The 27,251-nt window shown below is 37.4% G+C and overlaps 1 protein-coding gene across 2 annotated transcripts in view; it reads left to right on the top strand.

Moving 5' to 3' along the window:
- Positions 1-25,484, top strand: part of kiaa0586 (KIAA0586 ortholog) — a 123,880-nt gene extending 98,396 nt beyond the window's left edge. For both annotated transcript variants that reach the window (XM_079853950.1, XM_079853949.1), the window contains 2 exons: positions 18,507-18,563; positions 25,062-25,484. In XM_079853950.1, coding sequence (XP_079710076.1) covers positions 18,507-18,563; positions 25,062-25,210 — 206 coding nt within the window. In that variant the 3' untranslated portion in view covers positions 25,211-25,484. The remainder of the gene's footprint in view (positions 1-18,506; positions 18,564-25,061) is intronic.
- The last annotated feature ends 1,767 nt before the right edge of the window (positions 25,485-27,251 follow it).

Genomic DNA, 27,251 nt, shown 5'->3' with positions numbered 1-27,251 from the left:
TTCCCTCTCATCTATTAGTTAAAAATTTCTGCTCTGTCCTGCAGACCTATACCTCCTCACATATGTATTTGACATATAGTTTATCCAGATGCACTCTTTCAGTGCCGGCCTGTCGCATGTGATTATTGTGTGATGAGAGCCAGTGTGTGCTGACGGGTGAATGGATGTGATTAGTGTTTGAACGTCAGCTCGTTCTGTGTCATTACATTTGCTCTGAGGATTTTCCCCTTTTCTCTCTCAGTGTGTAATTTGACGCACCAGTGCAACAGCAGAAGGACCGGAGATGCACCTGTGTTTGAGTGCTTATCGTGTTTAATCGTCTCGACATTACGTACGTACACATGTTTGAGAGCACTTGTCTGCTCTGTTTGGAAAGTCGTCCGTTTAAAGGGATAGTTCACTCCAAAATTAACATTCATTCATTTACTCATCCTCATACTGTTCCAAACACAAGAAGATATTTTGAAGAAAAATATCTAAATGGTTTTATCCGTATAATACAAGTAAATGGGTTTCCATGTTGTTTTGGACCCCATTGACATTCTTCAACATCTTCTTTTCTTTTCCCACAGAAGAAAGTAAGTCAGGTTTGGAACAGTGTTCATTTTTAGGTGAACTGTCTCTTTAATTTAGACATGCGGTGCTATTGTAGCAATCACATAGCTGTTTTGCTCAATTCCACTGATGTTTTGTTCTGGTCATGAAACTAATTACAATAAACAGCCCTTATACCTTGACAAAAGCCTGTCTGTTAAGTCTTTTCTATCACTTTCTCATCAGTGCTCGGACAAGCAACCGTTTGTGAGTTTATAAAGGAGGTGAGTGCACTGAAAGTCTTCGCTGAATTCACACTGCAATTCTATACTGTAAGAACGTGACATTAAAGCCTTTTAGTCACAGCTTTAGCCCAGACGAAGGGCCTTGAACAAATAGAGCTTCTGTGACTGCGATCTGCACCTCTGCCTGATCTACAGATGGGCCAATTGTGTTGTGTAATAAAGGCGTAGTGTGGTACTGTACTGCCAGATCGGTGCAGACATGACCCGGGCAGCGTCCCCTGGTTATACAGCTGCTCTCTCTGCGATGACTATGTCTCTATTTGCCCATTAGAGAATGGCTGCTCTGTTCAAGCGTCCCAGTTCAGCTTGTAGCCGTGACATTGAGGTTGAAAAGCGATTTAAAGATGCTTATATAATGGTGGCCGGTGAAACTCCTTGAGGATATGGCAGATGGAGTCTTCGTAATTGGGGTTTATGTAAGAATTTGACTCTATTGTTTGTGGTTTGCCATTTCGAATCTGTCAATATTTTGCTCTTATAAGCTTATAGTTTTAATTATTCATCAGTGATTAATTATTTACATATCAATAAAATGATCTATAAAACCAGTGTTCTGAGTTGCAAGTATGTTATGTGGTTGCTAGGATGTTCTGGTGGTTGCTTGGTACAGAGGTTAGGCCTACTTAGTTCAATTTAGTCTCAAATTTCTATGATTTTATTACACACGACTTTAGTTTCTCCTTTTATGATGTGTTTTACCTATTTTTTTTAAAGATATTTTTTCAGTTTTTTTGTTTTGTTTGTTTTTATCTGTATGTCAATATTGAATATAGGGTTTGAAATTAACTTCTTCACTCACCGGCCAATTTAGCTACTAAATTTTTAAGTTACCGGCCATTCAGAACTTCTACTAGCCAAAAAGAAATGAACCAGATTAGCTACGTCACACTATATATATATATGGATTTCATACATTCATTTCTTATTCAAAAAAATCCTGATTAGTCATCTAAGACAGAGGTTTTTGTTATATATATATATATATGTTTGTGTGTGTGTGTGTATATATATATATATATATATATATATATATATTACTCACATAAACAAAAACTTAATTGCGATTAATCCATTTGACAGCACTTTATTTAACCATTTAATTTATTCAAAACAAAAGTAATTTGGAAATGCATTGTTTTTGTCCATTTTTGTGATGTGCATTCAAAGAGATGATATATAGAAATGGAAAGTTGCACAACCAATGAAAGGGTCTCTATGCCGAGGTGAAAGTGGACATCCGTTGAACACTGGGCTCTTGTGTATGAAATATTGGCCCCTCTGTGGAGCACAGGAAGGGGTGAGGGCACACATCATATACACACACACATACATACACACACATACACAGCCCGCCTCTCGAGGGCCACTCAGATAAACTGTTTCCAAGCTGCTCGGCCGTTCTGTTTTTACTGGGATCAAAACATCATTCAAGGAGCCATGTTAACCCCAGCTCTGTGTGAGCCCTCTTCCTTCATCCGTCATGTCCAGTTTTTCACTAGAACGATAACATACCTACAGCTATACGTGTGCCAAATGAGAACAGCTTACTGTGCATTTAGCTACTATGCGAATATGTGACTTGTGACTTGCATGAATGTGGTGCGGAATTTTGATGCCGATTTGAGCTTCTTGTTATGCAAAGCATTCAGGAATAATCACGCTTCGATGAAGTCACCATGTCGGTTTCTTTTCTCATTTCAATAGGCTTTTTCTCATTTGTGTGGGAAGGTTTTTTTCTTTTCTTTTTTTTTCTTTTTTTCGTACGCATAATATTCACTTTTGCAGTTGAAGCATGCTTTAGTTTTTATTTTTAAGTAGAGATGTCACTAGCACAGAGTAGATAATAAGTTGCGAGGGATAGAAATAATAAGTATTCTTATAGGTATAAACTCCCATTCAAAGATATATTTTTGAAAGAAATTAATACTTTTATTCAGCAAGGACACGTTAAATTAATCAAACGTTACAGTAAAGACATTTAAATTGTTATAAACAAATTCTATTTCAAATAAATGCTGTTCTTTTGAACTTTACTATTCATCAAAGATGCTTGGAAAATATCACAGTTTCCACAAAAATATTAATCGGCACAACTGTTTTCAGCAATGATAATAATAAGAAATGTTTCTTGAGCAGTAAATCATCATATTAGAATGATTTCTGAAGGATCATGTGACACTGATTGGAGGATTGATGCTGAAAATGCAGCTTTACCATTACATGAAAAAATTACATTTTAAATATATATAAATTAAAATAGAACACTTATTTTAAATTGTTTTTCATTTCTGAATTGTAGTATATATTACTGTATTTGTTTGTATATATAATAAATTGAATTCTTGTCGCATACCTGGATGTACAAAATTTTTATTTTTTAAAGGTACACTATGTAACCTTTGGTTGGGCTGAAGATGCTACTGTAGCTTTACCTGTTAATAGACACGGTACTTCCTTGAAAATAAATTCCAGCACAGCGCTACAACAACCATAAGGAAATGACCCTTCACATATGGCAGTTTATCTGTTTAATAAAATACCTTACTCACCTGCTGAGTAATAAAAACGCCATCTCCAAAAAGCCAAGTCAATGTTGATTCTTGTTTTATTACGAGCTCAGCTTTTTGCTAGCAGAAGCTCCTCTGTTCAGCCTTTTTTCTTTTACTTTTTTTTTTTTTTTTACGGATGATTCACCAGAGGTTGAAGGTCTAAAATATAAACACTTATAATAGGCTTCCCATAGTGAATCAGGGTAAGACAAAAACACGTTTTGGAAGAAGTATTGATGTTGTATTGAAAATTGTGTTAATTTTGAGCAAAAAAAGTTAAATAATGTTCCTTTAAGAAATACGATTTTTAAAAAAAATAAAAAATCTATATTACTCATGTTGATAAATTAATGAAAACTATCTTTATTTTATTACTTTGTTTACTGCATTTGTTATTATTTGAAGAGATTTGATTCTGCACTAATTATATGTAAATAAATGAGAGTTTATGTTGTGTGTGTATATATATATATACACTCACCTAAAGGATTATTAGGAACACCTGTTCAATTTCTCATTAATGCAATTATCTAATCAACCAATCACATGGCAGTTGCTTCAATGCATTTAGGGGTGTGGTCCTGGTCAAGACAATCTCCTGAACTCCAAATTGAATGTCAGAATGGGAAATAAAGGTGATTTAAGCAATAAAAGGTGATTTTGAGCGTGGCATGGTTGTTGGTGCCAGACGGGCCGGTCTGAGTATTTCACAATCTGCTCAGTTACTGGGATTTTCACGCATAACCATTTCAGCCCGTTCTCATCCTAGGACGTCATATACTGACGCTTTTGACATTTCGTCTACATCGAACGCACATGGCACCCTTTAGCGTCAATATGAGACGCAGATAGATATGGGCCAGAAGGCGCCTCCTAGCGGTCTAACCAAGGCTCGAAATTGCGACCATTTTGGTCGCATATGCTCCTGAAATTTAATCTGTGCGACCTAAAAATATATTTGGGAGCATTTGTGCGAGTGCAAATAATGGTTGTGGTGCGACCTGTTTTCATTTCTCTAAAAAACGTTTGCAAATTACTTCACAGTGTGTATGTGCGCTGATACGCGATGGCCGGACCGTCATTCTATCCAACGCTATACCAATCCCGGGGTTTCCTGCATTGATTTTTTTTGGCGGCCGCCAAAGCCTTATTTGATCGGTGCGTGAGTGACTGCTGCGCTTGACGAGAGAAAGCCCCGGCCGCGCGCGTGTACTCTCACGTCTTCAAACAACACGAGCGCTGTCTTGCTCTCTCTCCCTCGCGCATATTAATCAAAATCATTTGACACGATAGAAAAAGGGCGGAAGACCGAAGTTTCACGTGGAGCATTCGGAGATTTTTTTTTCTCCTAAATTACCGTGGAGTGTGAATTGTGCTAAAAAATAAACTACCGGGATTATCACACAACGCTTGCCGTATGCTACACGTCCACTAATGACACGTCCGATTCGCGAACTAATGACTCATTTGAACCGATTCACTTTAATGAATGGTTAAAACAACTGATCTGTCCAACACACTCACGAGACGTCTGAATCGGTGTATAACAAATCGGTAACACTTTACAATAATGTTCCACTTATTAAATTCTAGTTAACACAGTTAACATGTACTATTAATAAACTGCACTTTGTTAATTTGTTAACCATTGTTAATGTTAATTTCAACATTTGGGCTACTATAGCCTACATTATTGAAATATTTTTTTTTTATTTGTTAACATAGTTAATGCACTGTGAAGTAACATTAATGAACAATGAACAGCTGTATTTTTATTAACTAAGATTAACAAAGATTAATACAGCATATTAATAGCAATAGAGTGCCAAGTGCCAAGCAAAAAATGCAGGGACAGGTGTGTGGCAAACAAATCAGGTTCAATTATTAAGGCTTTTAATCGGCAGGATACGTCAAATGTAACCATACTGTCTATGAATATAACACCGCATACACCATCGCCAAAGAAGAGCTTGCCTTCACTAAATTAATGTCAAATGACAAATCATGTGCCAATATCATCGGGGTGAGATGATATAGAGCCAGAAGACCAAATTTCAAATCTTGGCCACAGGATGAAATAAAATCTGTTAATATATAATTTGTAGTTGTGGTGCTCCTTAATTTTTGGTGGGTGCTCCTAAATTTTTGCTGGTGCTCCTAACTTTTTGAAGTTGGGAGCACCAGTGCTACCAAGTAAAAAAGTTAATTTCGAGCCCTGGGTCTAACCCTAACCCTACACCAGACCTAAACCTACCCATAACCGAACAAAGCTCTGTGCGTGTCATATTGACGCTAAAGGGTGCCATGTGCGTTCGATGTAGACGAAATGTCAAAAGCGTCAGTATATGACGCCCTAGGATGAGAATGCGTTGACCATTTCTAGGGTTTACAAAGAATGGTGTGAAAAGGGAAAAACATCCAGTATGCGGCAGTCCTGTGGGCGAAAATGCCTTGTTGATGCTAGAGGTCAGAGGAGAATGGGCCGACTGATTCAAGCTGATAGAAGAGCAACTTTGACTGAAATAACCACTCGTTACAACCGAGGTATGCAGCAAAGCATTTGTGAAGCCACAACACGCACAACCTTGAGGCGGATGGGCTACAACAGCAGAAGACCCCACCGGGTACCACTCATCTCCACTACAAATAGGAAAAAGAGGCTACAATTTGCACGAGCTCACCAAAATTGGACAGTTGAAGACTGGAAAAATGTTGCCTGGTCTGATGAGTCTCGATTTCTGTTGAGACATTCAGATGGTAGAGTCAGAATTTGGTGTAAACAGAATGAGAACATGGATCCATCATGCCTTGTTACCACTGTGCAGGCTGGTGGTGGTGGTGTAATGGTGTGGGGGATGTTTTCTTGGCACACTTTAGGCCCCTTAGTGCCAATTGGGCATCGTTTAAATGCCACGGCCTACCTGAGCATTGTTTCTGACCATGTCCATCCCTTTATGACCACCATGTACCCATCCTCTGATGGCTACTTCCAGCAGGATAATGCACCATGTCACAAAGCTCGAATCATTTCAAATTGGTTTCTTGAACATGACAGTGAGTTCACTGTACTAAAATGGCCCCCACAGTCACCAGATCTCAACCCAATAGAGCATCTTTGGGATGTGGTGGAACGGGAGCTTCGTGCCCTGGATGTGCATCAACAAATCTCCATCTCCATCAAACACAGTATTAGTATGGTGTTCCTAATAATCCTTTAGGTGAGTGTATATATAAATGCACACACACACACACACACACACAGGGGTTGAGCAAAATATTGTGAATGCCTGGGAAATAGACACAATATTTATTGATTAAGGTGTTTTACCACCTTTTGCCTTGGGTATAGCTTCCAACCTTGAATAGATTTATACTTTTGAATAGTCTCCAGTTAATTCAGTTTGAAGGGTCAGAAACAGGGCAGAAAATTGTCATGAAATTCTAAATTACAACTTTTCAATTAACCTTGACTAAACCTTGACTTTGTAGGGTCTTTTATTTATAAGAAATTTATACTACTTAATTTATACTTAAATTTATTTATACTACAAACAGTAAAGTTAGGCCTTAAAATGCGTAATAGAAATAGTACATCTTTGTCTTCACTTGAAATCAACCTGATATCTCTACGACGCCCTCTGAAATCATAGCATTATTAATGTTTTTATTTCAGTTTGTGCTCGCAGTGGGGCGTGATCTTGTGTTTCCTCTTCAAACAGCAGTCTAACGCAAACAAACAGTACACACACTGAGACGCCGTCTCCGCTTTTCACTTCTCATCGCATGGCTCCGCACAGAGATGAGAGGAGATTATTTACCCGATGTCTGCTCTCAGGTTTGTGGTGAAAGAACCACAACTTCAGTGTGTTTGTTTAAACGACTCGCCCGTTGGCTAATAGCCGACAACTTATAATGTTTTTGTATACGTGTGCAGTTTTGCATAATCTTACGTCTAGTATTAGTGCTGTTGTTTTGCCTCAAAACTTTATGAAAGTAGTAAACGCCACATGAAACGAGAATCTAATAGACTGACATGTTTAAATTATACAGAAACGTCTGGCATAAATGCTGCATGTTCCTCCATTGCAGCTGTAAAGGGCTGTCGACAGTTTAAAGCTGGCCGAAACCCTAGCCAGGAGACCACAAACAGGCCTGAAATTGGCGCTATGGTTTTGCCATGTTTTTCTATTAAAGCAGGAAGTAAAAGAATAACAATCAAACCCAATGAAAGAATAACAAACCAGCAAGAAAGTTGGATTCTCTCTTTGTCCTCACACAGGGCCGCACCATCCCATCCCCCGTAGTACTATGGGCCATTCGGATGTAAACTCATGGTTCAAGAGCTCTGGAATAACACGCTACGTAAACAAGCCGGAAGAGTTGAGGTGAAGACAGCCAGTCTCAGTTTTGCAGTCACCCAGAACCCCACTACAGATGAATGAATAGAACAAGACAGGGAAGCTTTTGAACACTGCCTTTCGCTGCAAATAAGACTCGTCTGGTCCAGATATGTCATCTCTGTGACCCGTAACGCTCCCCTGTTGATCTCTACATGTGTAAACAGAGTTCAGTAGTGGCCATTCACTTACAACAACTCAGAAAATGGCGGGAGAAACCATCTTGCTCTAAACAAAACAATGGAGGGCCTCAGGCTTAACCGGACTTAGTGAGGTTTTTTTATTTGCTCAGTATTTGACACAATGTAGTTATGTGGCTGGTCAAATTCACATTTCCCACAAAATAGGGACAAAAGAAGAGCAACTCATGTTCAATGATTTTGTTATGCTCTTCCCCACCCAGTTTTATGTAACGTACTTGACCTGAAAAGTGAAAGTCTACGCTTCTGTTCAAAAATGCTGGAGATTAAGATATTTGTCTGTCATTTAAGAACAGCTGTATTTAAAAAGGCATTGATCAACCAAGCCAAACGCTGTATTTGATTTGTGTACTCTTTGTAGCTTAATTGAGAAGTCACACAGGGCGAGACGAAGCTGCCAAGAGAAAAAGCAGGACTGGGAGATGACAAGGCAAATCTGCAGGTCGTTGTAGAAATGGACTTTTAATACCATAAAATGTTGCGTAATACGCATCAATGTACACTGCTGTTCAAAAGTTTGAAAAGTTTTTGAAAGTCTTTTATTGTCACTTAGGCTGCATTTATTTGATAAAAAAAAATACAGTAAAACAGTAATACTATGAAATTTTACAATTTAAAATTTAGAACTGTATTCTCATCATTACGCCAGTTTTCAGTGTCACATGATTTGCTGCTCATAAAACATTTATTATTATTATTATTATTAATACTTGAGACTTTTTTTTTCTTGAATGTCCAAAAGAACAGCATTTATTTTGTAAAGCATTACTTTTGATCCATTTAATGCATCCTTAAAAAGTTAAAAAGCATAACTCTATAAATAAAAAGAACATTATTTTACTGTCATCATTTTACAAATGATGTTACTGTAGCAATTTAACAATGTTTTGCTGGAAAAGTATATTTTGTCTTGTTGAATAAAATATAGCTTTTGAATATTGTAGACAAAATATATGTAATTCATACTTTAAGAAACCATGTATTTTACTGTAAAATTTTAAGTATTGTTCTGTTAAATCTAATATGGTAAGGTAGCTTACAGTTAACCAAATTTTTATATTCTTTTTTCTTTTCTAACTTTTTTTTTTTTTTTTCAACCAAACCTTGCGCATCATGGTGGCAACTTTTGCAGACAAGCAGCACATTTACTTAAACTCTTAAATTAGCCACCATTGTCATAAAAAAAAAGAAGATATCAAATATAATTTTATATTTCATAGTAAAAATAACAATAGTAACCATGGTATTTTGGCAGACACTTCAGTTACCTTGGTAAAACAAGACTGTATCTTATGTAAAGTTTGATTTGCATTCAAACTGTATTGTCTAGTTCTCCTCTAAACGGTTTGTTTTGACAGCAGGGTGTGGTATGACAGTGTCAAGTGTCTGTGTAAGATGGGCAAGTGATGACTGTGGTCGGTCTGTTTGTCAGTAGTTCCACACTGACTCCTTATCTGCCGTTGATTGACAGAAACTCGCCTGGCCAAGTTCTTGTTTATCGTCGCGCTCCATCAAGTTTTCCCATCTCCTGACCTGCAGATGCTGCAGAGCGATTTCACGCCACGGTTACGGCTCGCCACCCTGCAGAGTCACAGCGGCTGTAACACAACTGTCACAGGGTTCAGCGGACAAAGCTCTCAGATCACTTCTCAAGACTTTTATGGCTTCATTACTGCTAAGTTACAGGGATTTTGCAATGCCGCATTAGATGTTGTAATGGTTCACAGTAAAATTGCACCACTGTTAGTCACCGAGCATTGCATGTGCTCGCAAAGACGAAGCTTGGTTCCCCTTTACTTGAAGTTTGGGTTTATAGTGCAATTTAAACATATTCGCAATGCAATGAAAGTGCAACAGAGTGATCAGTTTACATATATTCAAAAGTCGTTTGTTGTTTGGTGGTAGGTAGGTAGGTATTCAATAGATAGATACTGTAGATGGATGGATGGATGGATGGATGGATGGATGGATGGATGGATGGATGGATGGATGGATGGATGGATGGATGGATGGATGGATGGATGGATGGATGTAGATAGATAGATGTATAGTTACATGTAGATAGATAGATAGATAGATAGATAGATAGATAGATAGATAGATAGATAGTTACATGTAGATAGATAGATAGATAGATAGATAGATAGATAGATAGATGTATAGTTACATGTAGATAGATACATGTAGATAGATACATATAGATAGATAGATAGATAGATAGATAGATGTATAGTTACATGTAGATAGATAGATAGATAGATAGATAGATAGATAGATAGATAGATAGATAGATAGATAGATAGATAGATAGATAGATAGATAGAATCAAGATTTGTCCTTATTTCAGTGCACACTAAGAGTTTCTTCTTCTGAATGTTTATCAGTGCTCTAAATGCCTGTAATTGTTTGTGCTGTTTGTGTCTAGTTAAGAATAAAACCCTCGTCCAGTTGTCCAGTGTAATCTGAGGAAGGCTGAGAATCTGATGTCAGTCCGTCCAGCTGTTCTGACATGTCTGCGTCTGAACAGCTGCTGAAGGCCACTCACTCAGGCCACGCATATCATTTTATTGTGTCTGTTCTGGACGCCGCATGTTTGAAGTTCCTCGTCATGCCTTTCTGTTACGAGAGCCCTCTTCCACTGACGCCAACTGGCCAAGTGCGGCCCGGAAAAAGGCTTGAAGTCCAGGAAATGGTGTTTATCACCAGCTTTACATGGTTTGTCATATTACTGACTCATGTGCTTTCTATAACCATAGTTTCTGGCAAAATACAGTAGTTTTATTCAGTTATTAATGTAGGTCATCTAAAATCCTAATGAATTGATATTCATTAATTGAATATTCATTTTAATGGTTATTTATTTATATATATATATATATATATATATATATATATATATATATATATATATATATATATATATATATAATATATAATATATAATATTTTTGAATAGTATACACTGTTCAAAAGTTTGGGGTTGTTAAGATTTTTCTGTATTTTATGTACACCAAAGCTGCATTTATTTGATCAAAAATACAGTAAAAGCAATAATATTGTGAAGTATTATTACAATTGTAAATAACTGTTTCTGTTTTGATATATGTCCAAATGTAATTCATCTCTGTGATGCAAAGCTGAATTTTCAGCATCATTACTCCAGTCTTCAGTGTCACATGATCCTTCAGAAATAATTCTAATATGATGATTTACTACTCAATAAACATATTATTATCAATGTCAAAAACAGTTGTGCTGCTGCTTAATATTTTTGTAGAAACCATGATACTTTTTCTTCAAGGTACTTTGATGAATAGAAAGTGTAAAAGAGCAGTATTTATTAGAATATAAATTTTTTAACATTTAATGTCTATTAATAAGTCCTTACTGGATAAAAGTGAATTTAAGAAAAAAATCTTACTGGCCCCAAACTTTTGAATGCTTGTGTATATAATTTTTGAATATTATATATTAGTATTATATTAATAACAAAGTTTTACTCATCATTCCCACCATTTACCAAACCCTGTGGTTTCTTTTGTGGCAGATTTTCAGTGAATAATGTTCACAGGTTCACTTTCAGTGTAAACTGTGGCTTGTTTTGTTTGAGTGGCTTGATGTGCATGACAACTTCTGGTTCCACCAATAGCATGAGTTTGGGGCGGGAACTATCTGTTTATCTGACCAATAGCAGACAAGGCAGTTTTTAGGCAACCTGTTTGAAAACATCCATTATTATTGGAATTGCTTTTGAAATTGTTCACTGCAGCTTTTAGCCTGTTGTCCTAAACACTGTATAATTTTTTTTTTTTTTTTTATTCGCTTAAAATGAAAACATTGACATTTTCCTTAACAGACTATAAACTCTCACTTCTCTTTGCTTTGAGAGATGTTACAGCAGGAGTATCACGCAGCCCCCGTCTCATCCTGTCAAGCGTGAGATCAGGCGTAGAGATAAGGTTCCCCTCACAGATGGATGAGTGGAGATGTGAGGGATAGACTTTTGAAAATGAACCGGGTTTGAGTGCGGCTGTGCGCTCCAGTAGTCATCACCTCTTCACCCCTGACTCTCCTCATCTGCCAGACGGAGTGAAGAGGGGGGCTCATCCCGCTTTGATCAGCCGAGCCAGGCAGCGGCGCTAAGCCACGCGGCAGAAGGCCTCGTCTCTGCTTTCACAGGTGGAGGAGCAGGCTTTCATGGGATCGCTCCCGTTACAGTGCGCAGAGGTTTCGTGAGGTTTCAGCTTGGGTTTGTGTTTGATGATGGGCTGAGTGCAAGCCACAGTCTGAGCAGATGGACAGATGTGTGTCCTCCTGCGTGACACAGGCCAACATGGGCCCACTTTACAGGAAACTGCAGGCTCCTGAGTCGTTGCTGCTGTCGTTGGATGCAGAGATGACTTGCTTTTCAGATGTGATTAGTTGATGAAGTGCTTTTTTGGTGGACAGGTTTAACTAAGCTATTTATTGCTGTATACACTACTGTTCAAAAGTTTGGGGTTAGTAGTTTTAAAGAAAAGAAAAATCTTTTGTTCAACAAAGATGCATTCCATTGATCATTTATAATGTCACAAAAGTTTTCTTTTTTAAATAAATGCGCTTTTATTCATCAAAGAATCCAAAAAAAAAAAATGTATCATGGTTTCCACAAAAATATTTCAACATGCAAATCAAAGGATCATGTGACACTGAAGACTGGAGTAATGATGCAGAAAATTCTGATCAAGATCCTGATCATGATCTATATATACATATACATAATATTATATATGTTTTATCTGATTTATTTATTTATTCATATGTATTATATATTATATGATATATGTATATGTAAATGTGTTTTATTAAAAAAAAAATTTTTTTTATTTTTTTTTTTTATGTTTTATTTATATTCCTGAAAAAAATAGATGGCCAATCAATAGGCACATTGCCTTGCTGTTCAATAATATTTTGAATAGCGATCATCAAATGTAGAGGTAAAGAGCAAACCATAACCAGTTTTTTTATTTTTTATAAGAGCAATAAGGCACTTGAGGGCTATATGGCTTCATGATGTAATAACGCTTCATGATGTAACACATGACTTCTTGTGGCTTATAACTTTATTTTATCCTTTGACATGGCTCAGTGTTTTATATCATAGGTGAGTGTGTTTGCAGCTAGATTACAGACAGTCATGAGTCTCTCTCCGCTCATCTGTTTCCTATCAGACCTGTTCTCACTGCCAACCTGTCAACCTCTCCCTCTCTCCTTCTTCCATCTCTCCCTCTCCTCCCTGCGGGTGTACTGGAATGGACCCCAGTGTCCTATCAAAATCCTGGCTCACACCCGATTCCCTACGACCAGACCGGCATCTTGAATCTATCAGTGCTGTCACATGATCACGTCCAAGTTCTGCCACACCTAAGCTCTTCCTATCCTTCTCTACTCCACTCTTATTCTTTACCAGCCAAAGCATGGTCAACATATTATATATGAATAAACATGAATAAAACAATATAAAAAATCTTAAATGTCACTTCAATCAATTTAATGCATCGTTATTTTAAATTACTGGCCCCAAATTTTCGTAAGGTAGTTTATATACTAGTATGTAAGTTATTTGCATCACTGTAAGTTACATTTACCGTTTACCAGGTATTTCTCCTAAAAGGATGTCCCATCATGCATTGCAACAGATCCGTGTGTGTGTGTGTGTGTGTGTGTGCGCTTGCCAGCGATACGTTTCAATCACACATAGATGCCTTTCCGTCACTCCCCCTCATTCCAGATAATTTTGGCTCTATGGACAGATGCTGTCCTGTTCGCAGATGGCTGAGAGTCCGGGCTGCTCGCCCACAGGCCCACCCGGGCACCCCTCACTGATTACAGCTCCTCCTGCGGGGCCGAGGCCCCCACATACCTGCGATACGCTCGGCAGGCCCTCAACAGAGGAGCGTTCCAGACTCAAATGGCCTGATTGGAGCTGACGGCTTACTTTTCAAAGGCATGCCTGTTAATTACCAAATCTGAAGCTCTGAAGGTGTGCTAAGCCAATATAACGCTTTGCTGGCTGGGCCAGATAGTAAATAGTTTTCAGGTAAAATGCCATGTGATCTCCCTCAAGTCTGCTTGATTCCAGGCCTCGATCATAGAGTTGTTGTTGGGAGCCGGTGGGAAGTGGCGCTGCATGAGAACGCAGATCTAACGTACAGCTGGCGGACACACACATCAAGAAAGGGCGTGGACAGTCAAAAGCGTTTGTAGATATCAAAGCAGTTTTGGTATTTCCCTTAGTTTTTGCTCTAAATGATATTTTTCTGGAATAGTGTAAGCTGTGGGAAGGTTTCTAACTGCTTTTTTGTGATTATAGTGATGCTTAAAGTGGTCAGTCATATCATGAGAAATTATTTAAAAAAAGGTTGAAGTGAAAAACATAATGAAACTTCCATAACTTCCACTCTAGTTCCACCCTAGTAAAATCTAAGCTGCAAAAGTTTGTCAATTTGATCCAAACATTACAAAAGAGCAGCTAAAATGTATTTCTAACATAATCTTTCAGGCTGATCTTCACAGTTTGAGTGATACATATCCGATTGTTTTGGGATTCTGTGATAATGTAATGCAGCTTTTTACAAAGATGCTTTTTTTAAAGGATGGAAAATTAAAAATTTACAGTATATTGGACGCAATGGCAATCTCATTACGCATTCAGAGAGGGTGTTTGCATAGTTTTAAAGTATGAAATCCTCAAGTCAGGGAGAGTTGAGAATGTGGTTAAAAAACTAAATGTGATTTGACCCCTTTAACCCCAGATTTATTACCTATTTATGTACTTAAAAATTGGTTTATAGTAACATTTTAAAAATAACTCATGGTGAGAAATTAAGCTTATCACCAATCTTAATTCTTCATTATGCATTTCAAAATACTATCATTATACCATTTAAATATACTATTATACCATTACAGCTGCTTAGCTAAACGATTAAATAATTTTAGTCCAATTTATAAGCCGGCAGTTTGTTGCTTATTTTCTTTAGTCTATTGTAGTATGTTCAGAGTAGTGTAAAAATAAGACTTAATTTAGTATTCTAGACGTAATCGTTGACGGGGTGAGTGAAAAAGGACTTCTGTTGTTTTCTTTTGTGTTGAAGGAAACCTCATTAAATCAGAGTTTGGCGAGAGAAAGGCCAGCCTGGCAGAGCTCTTTCTGGAGCAGAGCCGATTTCTCAATTATTTTACCTTTCTGTTTGACCTGCTTTGAAACTGGTCCATATGAGGTTTTTTTATTCTTAGCCATTTTTGAGGCTCGGTCTCTGAAGGTCCCCTAGATCCTCTTGGGACAAATAACCTACTTATCTAAAAATAACAGGCAGTCCAAAGGAGTGTCCTTAGCAGTTCACTTTCTATAGCTTTATTCTTTCATGCTTTTGAAAGCCCCTATCAACGTGGCTCCTGTGAAATGCATCTTTGCTGGATGGAAAAAGTTGTGTTAATATATTATAATGCAGCGTTGCCAGAAAACTGACGCTTAGAAATCCCTCTGTAGCAAGGTTTAGTTGTCCTGCTGTGGTCTAAGTTTGTGAGAGAGTATTTGAGAAGATTCATGTTGCCGTTCTTTAACCCCTCCAGTTATGCTGGGCTAATATAATCGATCCAGCAGATGGTGGCCATATTAGATTAAAACTCCTAAATATATTTTGCTGTATCATTAAGCAAAATATAATACCAGGATCTAGGTCACATTTCTCCCCAAAATCAAAATAAGAAATAAAATTTTGCTACTAGAAAATTAAGCTTTTTAAAATTTCCACAAATTTTACATGATTATTCTCATGACATTTAAGAATGTTTTCCCCAAATTTATATTACTAATATTCATCCATGCATGTTTGGATGGATTTAAAAAAAAAAAAATTCTCATTATTGACAGAAATTGATACAGATTTCAATATAAAAAGATTTTTTTTAATTTAAATTATAAATGATTTCTATATCCTGGTAGTATGTTGTATTGAATTAATCCATTAATACTTATAATATAATATATATATATATATACTTTTGTACATTATGGTAATGAAAATTTAGGGGGAAATGGGCTTAATTGTCATGAAAATAATCTCACAACACTATTTTATTTTTATTTTATTTTTTATTTTTTGCATTCATTCTACTCTAATTGCTGTTAGCTAGTAATCTTAATTTGGTAAACATTATATCACTTAATTAATATTGATGAGTCTGTTGATTTTCAGGCTGACATTTCAGGAGAATTCATATAGATTTTTTTATTTGTTCGTTTTCATTTTGGGGTAAAATACTGCTACTGACAGGTTTCATGAGATTCACCTCTTGGCCGCCGTGACATATAAAGGCTTCTGATGGCCTGCAGTGGTCTTAAACAGTGGCCTTGTCTTTGTGATGTTCTGATACAGTGTCCATTGCTTTTAAAGAGCCCTTGGAGGTAGAAGGGGGAGGTTTCTCAAAATGAAGACGGATAAGATCTTTCTCTGTTCTCTTTCACTCTCTCTATCTTCCTCGGTCTCTCTCTCTCTATCTTTGGCCCTGAGCAGTGGCCTCGATGACCCTATCTCCTCTCGGCTCCTTGACCCCTGTGTGTGAGGTTACGGCCCGGCTTCTCCACATGGGAGTCCTGCCTGCTGTCTTAAGTCCAGCTCTCTGTTCCAACCTCTCCTGCAGATCCAGATGAAAGGAGCATTGAGAGGCTGTCCCATCACCACAAACCCCCCCTCCAGCCCTCCTTGGAGAGAGCAAGAAACGGGGGATGAAAGCTCCTCTGGCCGAATGCAAATCCCCCTCTACCCCAACTCAACCCTGCTGCTAGATCTTCACACAGCGGCCCCCGTCTCTTTATCAGTGGGATCTACTGAGAGGACGCTCCACGTGACCCTGATTTCAAACCATATCAGAAGCCCCTCCCAATCCAGGCCGTAGTTCCCTCTCTAGGGTGTAGGGTGGGGTCACGTGGACCCCTTCCAAAGGTCATAACCTCTTGACTCTCAATTAGCACTCCCTGTATTCAACGCTGCTCTTGTTTCTGAGGTCGGGACTGATGGAAAAGGGGGACATGGGTGGTGGGCGGCGCTTTGCAACACAATGCTTCAATCGGCAGCCCATGCGGCTTTTCTGAGCGGTGCTGTAAACAAGCCCAAAGAAAAGGATTAGTTAAGAGTCATTGAAGGCTTTGATTGACTTAATCTGTCTTTAGGGGATAGGAAGTTTGATGGGGTTTTAAATGCTCCGAGGACGACCCCAGCTCCACCTGGCCTCATGAACGCGGAGGCTCACGGATCTGCAGGGTTATGTCAGGAGGTCTCCACCTGTGGAAAAAATCCCTATAAATCAAAGTCAACCTGACATTTATCCCAAGGAACAACCCTTGGGCTGTGTTCCACAGAAATGAGGCAGGGAAGATGGTATAATTAATTTATGGATCATTAGTCTCGCTTTGACACATTGGCGAAAGAATGAAAGAAAGAACTCTTGACCGACTCTTTAAACACACACCCTGTTTCTTAGCCTTGTATGGTATTTATCTTGTTTTAAACCTGCATACCCTTTTATGATTTATCTCGGCTCTCTTTAGAGCATGGGAACGGTACTGTGATGTCACTCTAAGAAAGTACATAAAGCTGAAGGAATGTTGAGTGCTGTTAACACTGTAGCGCTGTAGTCAGCACTTCCTTTACATTAAAGAACATCATCTATCTCAGTTAGTTTAAGAGCAATCGTTTCATGAACTATCTTTGTACTTGTTCTGTCATTTCCCGTCATTAATCTTGGATTTCCAGATTCAATTCCAGTTCACAAGCTCTCAGTTCAGTTAGCTAGTTAGTTTTTGAGACTTCTTTTTAGAGATTCATCACAAGGATTAGCTCAAAAGTAAAATCATTTGTTCATGAATCTGACTCGTTCTGCTGTATCTTTTTGACTTCCTAAAAGAACCGGTTTAAATGATTTTGTTCACAAGCCTGTTGTGTTCCTCGCTTGAGGTTAAAGAACATTTCACAAAGCATTTTTCCAAAATAAGCCCACAGTTCTCTTGTTTTATGCCTTCCAGTCTAGTCCTGTAAGTTTGGGTTTTAAAACGTGTCTGGCATTGGCTTGCAGCAGGGAAAGTTTGAAGGTGAATGCCTCTCTTTAACGCATTGTCATGCCTTTAGGGGAGCTGAGTTGAGGGTATAACTGCGTGCGTGTGTCCGTGTGTGTGTGTGTGTGTGTGTGTGTGTGTGTGTGTGTGTTTGTTTCTGTAGCTCTAGCCCAGCTGTGCTCATGTTATGTTGTCACCTCATGCTGAAGGATGAGCCGGTTTGAGTTTTCTACCCAAAACACAGTAGTGTTTTTTTTTTTACTCCAATGAGCACACACACATATAGTGTGTATACAGTATATATATATATACACTATTCATAGTTTTCAGTAATCATTTGTTTTTAAGTCTTCTAATGTCAAAGTCTCTGTCACTGCAGTTTTTGTGCTAGTTTAATTTTTCCCCTTGTCTTTGTTTCTCCTCAGAGCTCCCGCAGCTGAGAAGACTTTCAGATGACACGTTTTTTGAGGACAACGAGAAAGGTATTTGTGTAAACTGTTTGGTATGTCTTGATTGTTTTCATATGTATCAGTGTAAATGCCTCAGACTTGATTTGCTTCATTTGATCTCATTTCCCCTTATTTAAATTCTTTACTCGTTGTTGTTGGTGAAGAGCAATTTCACACAGTACAACACAGAGACCTTTCCAGAGGCTTTGTAAAACTCTGCCAGACAGCTTCATCCTTGACACTCCCAAATTTCTAAGCAGCCAGATGAGAGCAGAGAAAAGACAGAGTGAAGTAGAGTAGATGTAAGGGGTCAGAAGTGGGGGGAGTTTGACTTATCCGTTCATCCTGAGAGTTTGGAGCGGGGTGTAGAACTCTGTTAAGTGTTTGCAGGTGTCTTAGAGGAGGTTTGAAACTGTGTTTGTGTATTTAACGCATTCAGACACTACATACTCATGAGTAATTTTTTCCCAATGGTTCATTTCTCTTGAATAAGTGCATTCCCAAATTGAGTCAGGCTTGTGCCTTTTTTTGGCACGTATTCATCTGTTTTTGTTGTTTTTTTGGATCCCTGGTTGAAAGATTGGGGTTTATGAAGCACTTGGCTACTTTCCCCATCTCTGAAGAGCATGCTCTTCTCTTTCAGCTGAGCTTTTATTGTCCATAGTGTACTATTTTAAAGCTGTGCTGACGGATAAGGTTTGACCTTACCAACTGGTCCTTTACAAAGACCGATACCAATCAGTTCTGAATCTAGTTTGAGATTTAAAGTGATAGTACACCCCAAAAATGAACATTCTGTCATCATTTACTCACCCTCATGTCCTTTCAAACTTGTATGACTTTTTTTTTCTTCTGCAGAAAACTAAAACAGCTGTTTTTTCTTCTTGGTGAGCGGTCAGCTCTCATCTCAGATAGCTCACTCCCATCTGCTGCTCACTTAGTAAAGACTTGTCATGTTTTAACTGTTATTAATACGTGAGGAGTAAGTAGGACCTAGAAGAGACTAAACACGATGCTGACATACTGAGATGTATTGTGCAAGTATAGAAATTGCAAAAGCATGAATAAGTGATGGAGCTTTTAGGGTGTTTGTCTTTTGAAAGAAAGTACTATCCTTAATGGATCTATACTATGGGTTATTTGTCTTACAGAAGCCAAAAAGTGGCTCTAGTTGTACTAATGCAGTATTTAGAAGGGTTTTTGTAATGCATGTTTAATCCTTTTAGGTGTGTTTTTGTGTGAAACTAGATGAACATGAAATTTTACACGGATAGTTTTCACAAAAATTAAAATTCTCTAATTTACTCACCCTCATGGTTTTCCAAAGCTGGATGATGTTTTGCCAGATTGATCAGTGAAGCTAAACAGCATTGGGTTCACATGAGCAATCATGGCGCATTTGAATGTTTTAATGTACTTTTAGGGTATGATGTTCACACTTGGCAGGATTGGTTCAATTAAAACGAACCCTGGTGCAATTGCTCTGTTAGTACGTTCATTTGAATAAGTGTGAGCGCTGCCATCCGAACCCTGGTGCGCACCAAACAATCGGACTGAAACCCACCTTTCCAGGAATTGCTGTCTCTCCTTGCAGCAGATCTTCATTTATGTGTGCAACGGATGAATTTCTGGCACTTTTTAGACTCTTTTACACATCTTATAGGCTCTTCATGACTTCTCAGCTGGTAAAAAAAATACCACCATATGTACACGCTTGTATTTTTAGGTTCAGTGTTAAAAATGGCAGTGTTAACGCTGAGCAAACCAGGACTAAATTTTCTTTTTTGGTTAAGACCAAAAGAACCAAGAGAACTGAACTACAAGTATGAATAGACCTTTAGTCTATTCCTTTCATTTGTTGGGTTTACTGTTCCTTTAAAAAACATCAATTTTTTTTGATCATGTCCCCATATGACCCTTGGCTCTCAGGAATATTTCAAAAAAGACATCTGAGTGACCAACAGCACTGTTCAGAATGTCAGAGTTAAAGTAAGACAATTATCCCATTGTTGCAATGGTTTGATTTTTGCTCCAAACCTAAATTCTCCAAGGATATGCAGAAATTTTAGGCAAATGCATTTTTATGTTTTGCTTGGTTTCAATCCATTTTAAACCCCCAACCGCAGAGTACAATTATGTAAATGTCTTCCATTTTGCGTTAGAAGCCATCGTCCTGAGATTGTATGTTTAAAGAAAATTATTATTTGTGAAGATTTGTACTGATATCTTTTCAAAGCCTCTTATTAAATTCTCCAATCCCAACAATCTGAGAATGTCCCAACACACTGACGTCCCTGTAGTCTTCAGCCAGGTCTGCCTCTCGACTCAAGTGTGATGTTCTTGGCTGCGTAGTTGAGGTCTTTTCACAGAGAGGTGAATGTGTGTTAATGCCCACACAGAAAATTAAATCATAGCCTTAGTCCTAAAAAAGGAAAAGTTCCCTGAAAAAGGAAAATTCTGTCATCATCTACAGTACTCATCCTCATGTTGTTCCATGAGTTGCTTTTATTTCTTTATTTGAGTGGAAGGGACCTGTTTGATAGCCTGTTTGTCTTATTTATTTATTATTTGTTTGCGGTGTTGTTCAGTGCCACTAGTGTCTCTGAAATTGCACACTGCTGCTTTTAGGCATTGATTCTAGAAAATACTGGCATTCTTTTTTTTTTGGTAACACTTTAGTATGGGGAACACTTTTTCCCTAGTAACTATGACTTTTGCCTCAATAAACTAATTTACTGCTTATTAATGGTTAGTAAGGAAGTTTTTGTAGCATTTAGGTTATATTGGGTAGAATTAAGGGATGTAGAATATGGTCATGCAGAATACGGCATTAATATGTGCGTTATATAAAGTACTAATAAACAGCCAATATTCTAGTAATATGCATGCTAATAAGCGAGAATTGAACCCTAAAATAAAGTGATACCCTTTTTTTGGCAGTTTCTCATATTCATCTGCTACTCTCATTTTTAACACAAAGTCTAGATGTCTTTGAGGGCTTATTTTTTTATTTTTCATTGAATGCTGTTTACGGATTCATGACACCCACTGTCATGCTTACTTTGGTATGAATAGCTCAGGGCGGCTTACATGAACATGTAACTTAAAAGAAGTTTTTATTTCTGTTGGTGGACAAACTCCCACTCTCTTTTCATCTGTATATTTCTGTTTTCATTCTTTCCCTTCCACTGCCTTGATTTGCTCTCTCCCTTCCACCCTGAGGTGTTGTAGTCAGTCTGTAGCGTTTGTAGGCCATAGGCTTTTCCAACAAGGATCTGTGCCAAACCTGGCCCATCTGCTCCACAGAGGCCGTGTTCACTGCAGACGGCCGTAAAGAGACACTACAGCAAACAAACATGCCGAGGGTCTTTTACCTTTGAATAATGTGTGAATTAACATTACTTATTCAGTCCTCTCTTTTTTCAGTAGTTTACAGTACAAGATGAAGGTCATTGCTTCCATTGTGAATGAGTTTCAGGCTCTTTACAATGTTTTAAAGGGACAGTTCACCCAAAAGTGAACACACTCATTTACTCATGGTTTTCTTAACTTGTATGACTTTCTTTAAAAGATTATTTATTTATTTATTTTATAGCAGAATGTTCAGGCTACTTTTTGCTAAAGAGCAAAATGCATGGAAACTAGCAGTCATTAGAGTATTAGTAGACTGTCTGCTTAATGTCTGCTAACACTTCATTTTGATTTGACATTCTACTGATGATAAGTAACTTTGCATGTACGTCAACTTAACCTAACCTAACAGTCTACTAAAGTCAACTAATACTCTAATGAGAGTTAGTTGACGTAGTTGCAAAGTTACTTATAATTAGTAGAATGTCTAAAGTGGACCATCAAAATAAAGTGTATAAAGAATAAGAAAGTGTATAAACCATCGAAATAAAGCTTCACAGTCACATCCTGGAAAAAGAAAGTCATGCACTTTTTGGAAAGACAGTATAAGTATATGATGACAATATTAATTTGTGGGTGTACAGACCCTTTAATAAGCATGTTGCCACATTTCTGACTATGCTTGTGCTGATTGGCTTTTTATTTGTGTCTTGTTCAGGCTATTTTGCCAGTGCTGGCAACAGACAAAAGACAAATCACAGTCCAAATTATGACGAGTCCATATTTTCCACGTGGAATCACCTCATGATCTCGTTATAATAGTCGATCCATATCAGATGTTTAGATCTGTGGGTGTTTTTCTTTATTATTATATCCAGGTTATGATTCAAGCGTGGGGTGTGAAGTGGCTTTTATTAATCATCTATTGAACGAATCTGATTGTGTCAGTTTGCTTTGAACACACTCCAGTAAAACCATGTGCTGGCTGTTCAGTCTGTCCAAGGCAATGAAGCTCAATATTTGTGGGAGGGAAATTATGGGAGAGGCTCATTGTAAAAAAATCTCTTTAGGTCTCCTAGTAAATGTTCTGCCTTTTAAATTATGTTTTGTAGATCAAAGCATACTAGAAGATATGTTTAAAGGAGACATATCATGGAAAACATTACTTTCCTTGCTCCTTTGAAATAAAAGAATTTGATTTACTATATAGGTGTATTTCAACATACTCCCTCTCCAACCTGTACACATTTTTATTGATACTAAGCTACAAAAATGAAGTCATTCCAGAAGTCACAAAAACAAAGAGATTAATATATGATGACCCACATAAAAATATCTATCTATACCTCAGCCTTTAGCATGCATGAATCTACAGTACATATACAGTATATATTAGTTATATTATATAATTAATCTTTTTTTTATATATATATTTTTCTCTATATATCGTATTTGAGGTCTAAATATCTACATTCTCGCCTGAAAAACTCTTAAAACTACATTCTGTAACACAGTAACAGTAGTATTTGTAAAATAATGGTGGTTTGCTCGTCCGTCATGACTGTCACAGAAATGTTGCAAGCGGACTGAGACAAATGGTGAAACGGTGCTGAGACTGGGGGAATATCCCACGGCTGGAAAAGGCTCTCGACCAATCAGATTCAAGAACCAGAACGAACTGTTTTATACATATATATAATTTCCAAGTGTCTGGTAAAGATAAATATAGATAAAAAAATAAAATGAAGTATTATTTAAAAAATAACATACTGTATATAATATATGTTTTATACTTACTAACACACACATATGATACTTAAGATACCTTAAGATACTTAATATCACACATATGATACCACATATGAGGTTTAAGTCAGATGCTATTAAAACGAGTTTTAACATTCTCATACTTGCAAGACAAAGGAGGATTGTGAAAGTCTCATATGGACATAAATCTCGTATTTATAAATGTAAATCATCATGAATATATCAATATGTTTTATTTATAAATGCATTAAATAGGTACAGCAGTGCAAGAAAACTTGACTAACAGTATAAGGACAAAAATAAAACTTGTGTAGAATACAGGCCCATTCTCTTTATGCGATACAGCTTCATTTTCCTCACCAGTGACAATTCCTTAACAGCTTGAGAAAACACACAGGAAAGAGCATCTTCCTCTGTTGTATGTGTGTGTGTGAGTCTGAATGTGAGCTCCCTGCTGATCTCCATCAGTGTGTGCCCGGCGGTCCCGTGAGGCTCTGTTCACTCACACTTCCTCTTCTGCACGCCCCATTGGTCGGGGTAAATGCCCACCCAGCCTCTGCCTGCTGCCCCCCAAAATACAGAGGAAATGACTGATGAGTGTTTGCTTGTGTGTGTGTAAGTGTGTAAACCAGGCCAGTTTGACGGTTATAAAAAACGTCCTAATAAGCAGCTGATGTCAGTGTGTTCGGATGATGAGTTCACAGTCCTATTAACTGGAAAGCCTTCATTATTTTGGCTTAATAGGATGACTTAATTGCATTGAAATGTCTGAATTTTAGCAAATGGAGCACTTGGATTGTGTTCTCATAGGATGCAAGTGTTCATAAAGGCTGAAATTATTAGCTTTAATATAGCATATATAGCTTTTATATTATATTTGCATTTATTTTATGCAGAATACAGTAAAGAGTCATTCTGAAATATTATTACTCTAAAATAATCTTATTTTAAAATAACTGTTTTCTACTTTAATATATTGTAATTGTAATGTATTCCTGTGATGGCAAAGCTGAATTTTCAGCATCATTACTCCAGTCTTCATTGTCACATGATCCTTCAGAAATCATTCTAATATTCTGATTTGATGCTTATGAAACATTTATTATTATCAATGCTGAAAGCAGTTGTGCTGCGTCATATTTTGGTGGAAACTGATGCATTTTTTTGGATTCTTTGATGAATAAAAAAGCTCAAAAGCAGCATTATTTTTTTCATTTTACAACTTTTTTTGTAACATTATAAATATCTTTCCTGTCACTTGAGATCAATTTAATGTATCCTTGCGAAATAAAGGTATTTTGTTAAAAAAAAAAAAAAATTCTTAGTGACCACAAATAATTTCTTCTATTGAAATCTTGTTTATGCAGTGCTTTTGCATTGTTATAAGCTCAAATGTTGTTTCCATTCCCACAGGTGAAGACATGTTTCTGCACACAGACGGAAGAGGAAGTGATGTCAGAGTGATGTCAGTGAGGCTGCCCTCTGCCAAACAGGATCAAGAGTCTGTCAGCCTCAGCTCTGTTGAAGGAGACACAGACTCTTCTGCTAATGATGTGTTTTAACAGCGAAGACCCTATGAAACCTCTCTGCCAGGAAACTGCTAAGTGCCTGAAAGGAATGAGATGTTCTTGATGTTCTAAATTATTAACATTACAGACGCTCATAGTTGGATGACAAGAGATATAATGAACTTTTTTCTTGTCTCTTATCATCACTTAGCATCACTGTTAAATAAAAACATATGTATTGTAATTGTACTTTTTATACAAATAAATTGTAAACAAATCCTGCAAACTTTTTAATTAAAATTTTTTTAGCGGATTTCTCGCCAGGTTGACGTCAGCTGTCGGGTTGATTCTGTCTGAACAGGGATGTTCTCTGTCATGGTAATGGCAGCGCAGTGCATTACTTCATGAGAGAGGGTTTTCACATCATTAGTCTCAGACTGCTGTTTCTCCCATTACAGGGGGAGATAGAGAGAGATATCCGCTATCAGATGCTGCTTTGCAGTATCCTGCACTGATGATGCCTGTCTAATAAGCATCCTGTTTCCTTTTCAGCACTCAAGACATGATAAAGTCTGGGAGAATGAGTGGAAGCAGTCTCGTAGAACCAGACTTCTGACTATCGCCATAAAGTCTGGTCCATTTTACTGCTCTTCTGGCCTAGAATCAACCACAATTTTGGCTAATAATAGACCAATACTCACTAAAAGTGCTAGTTCATTCTAAGAGAAATTATTGGAAAATGTATAGGCTGTAATCAGAATTTCTGTCCTTCCAAAAGTAATAAGAACAGTTATTGCATGGCCATTACTCTGAAAACAAACCAGAAATGCTTATATTTTAGTTAAAGCACTAAAGCTTCTATTAATACAAAACTATGTGCTATTTGAGCGGTAAAGTTAATTATTGAATCATACTTTCATTGGTGGGACTATATTTCATCGCAGATAAACTGCTGGTTATGGTGGACTTTGCTCCATGTAAACCACGTCTTTCTGGTTTATTCGTGCACTGTGTGAAAGTTGCAGGTTTACTTCTTTTTAATTGATCCTGACTTGGGATAACTGGATATAACTTTGTACAGACAAGGTTAATAGCTATTTTATCACGCTAATCTCATGTTCACACTTATTTGGCCAGTTTCACAAACAAGGTTTAAGGTAGTCCCAAACTAAAATGCATGTTTGAGCTGTCTGAACTGAACGCAACTTGCACTGACATAACTTAAAATATGTCAGTGCTGTTGTTTTGTCTCAAGATGCACTTTTTCTAAGGCACTTTTATAAAAGCTACTTAAAAGCCCTATTTGAACTTAGACCTAATCCTGGTTTAATCTAAGCCTTGTTTGTGAAACCGGGCCATAATGTTGAGGTTTTGTGGCTATATTAATGTGTATTGTGGTGCAGGACCCTGTTTGACACCCATTGAAAGAACTTTATGATTTTTTGGGGGTAACACTTTATGGTTACACTTTATTTTAAGGTGTCATTGTCACAGTGTAATTATATATTTAAGTACTGAGTAATATTAAAGGAGAACTCCGGTCAATTTTAACATTGAGCTCATTTTTTTGTACATTTGGAGTGCTGTCAATACAGAGAACAACGACAAAAATCGGTGTTGCCTACACCGAGTTATTCTATTTTTAAAATTTGCACCCTGTTGACTTCAATAGGGCAAGTAGGGCAAAATCACTCACATTTTCTGTGCACTTGTAATGACATTTAAAGGATGTTAAGAGGCTAAAAAGCAGGCTTACTACTTGCCCTATTGAAGTCAACAGGGTGCAAATTTTAAAAATAGAATAACTCGGTGTAGGCAACACCGATTTTTGTCGTTGTTCTCTGTATTGACAGCACTCCAAATGTACAAAAAAATGAGCTCAATGTTAAAATTGACCGGAGTTCTCCTTTAAGCAACTACATGTACTTACTATAGGGTTAGGGTAGGATTTGGTTGAGGGTTAGTTGCATGTAATTATGCACTACTATGGTAAGTACATGTAACATATGTAACAAGGACACTGTAAAATAAAGTGTTACCCACTTTATTTTAGTGTCCTTGTTACGTTATATGTAGTTACTGTAGAAATAACTAT

Source organism: Squalius cephalus (assembly GCF_949319135.1).
Source record: "Squalius cephalus genome assembly, chromosome: 20".
Classification (NCBI taxonomy): domain Eukaryota; kingdom Metazoa; phylum Chordata; class Actinopteri; order Cypriniformes; family Leuciscidae; genus Squalius; species Squalius cephalus.
The sequence above is the reverse complement of the archived record's forward strand: the minus strand, read 5'-3'. Positions and strand labels throughout refer to the sequence as shown.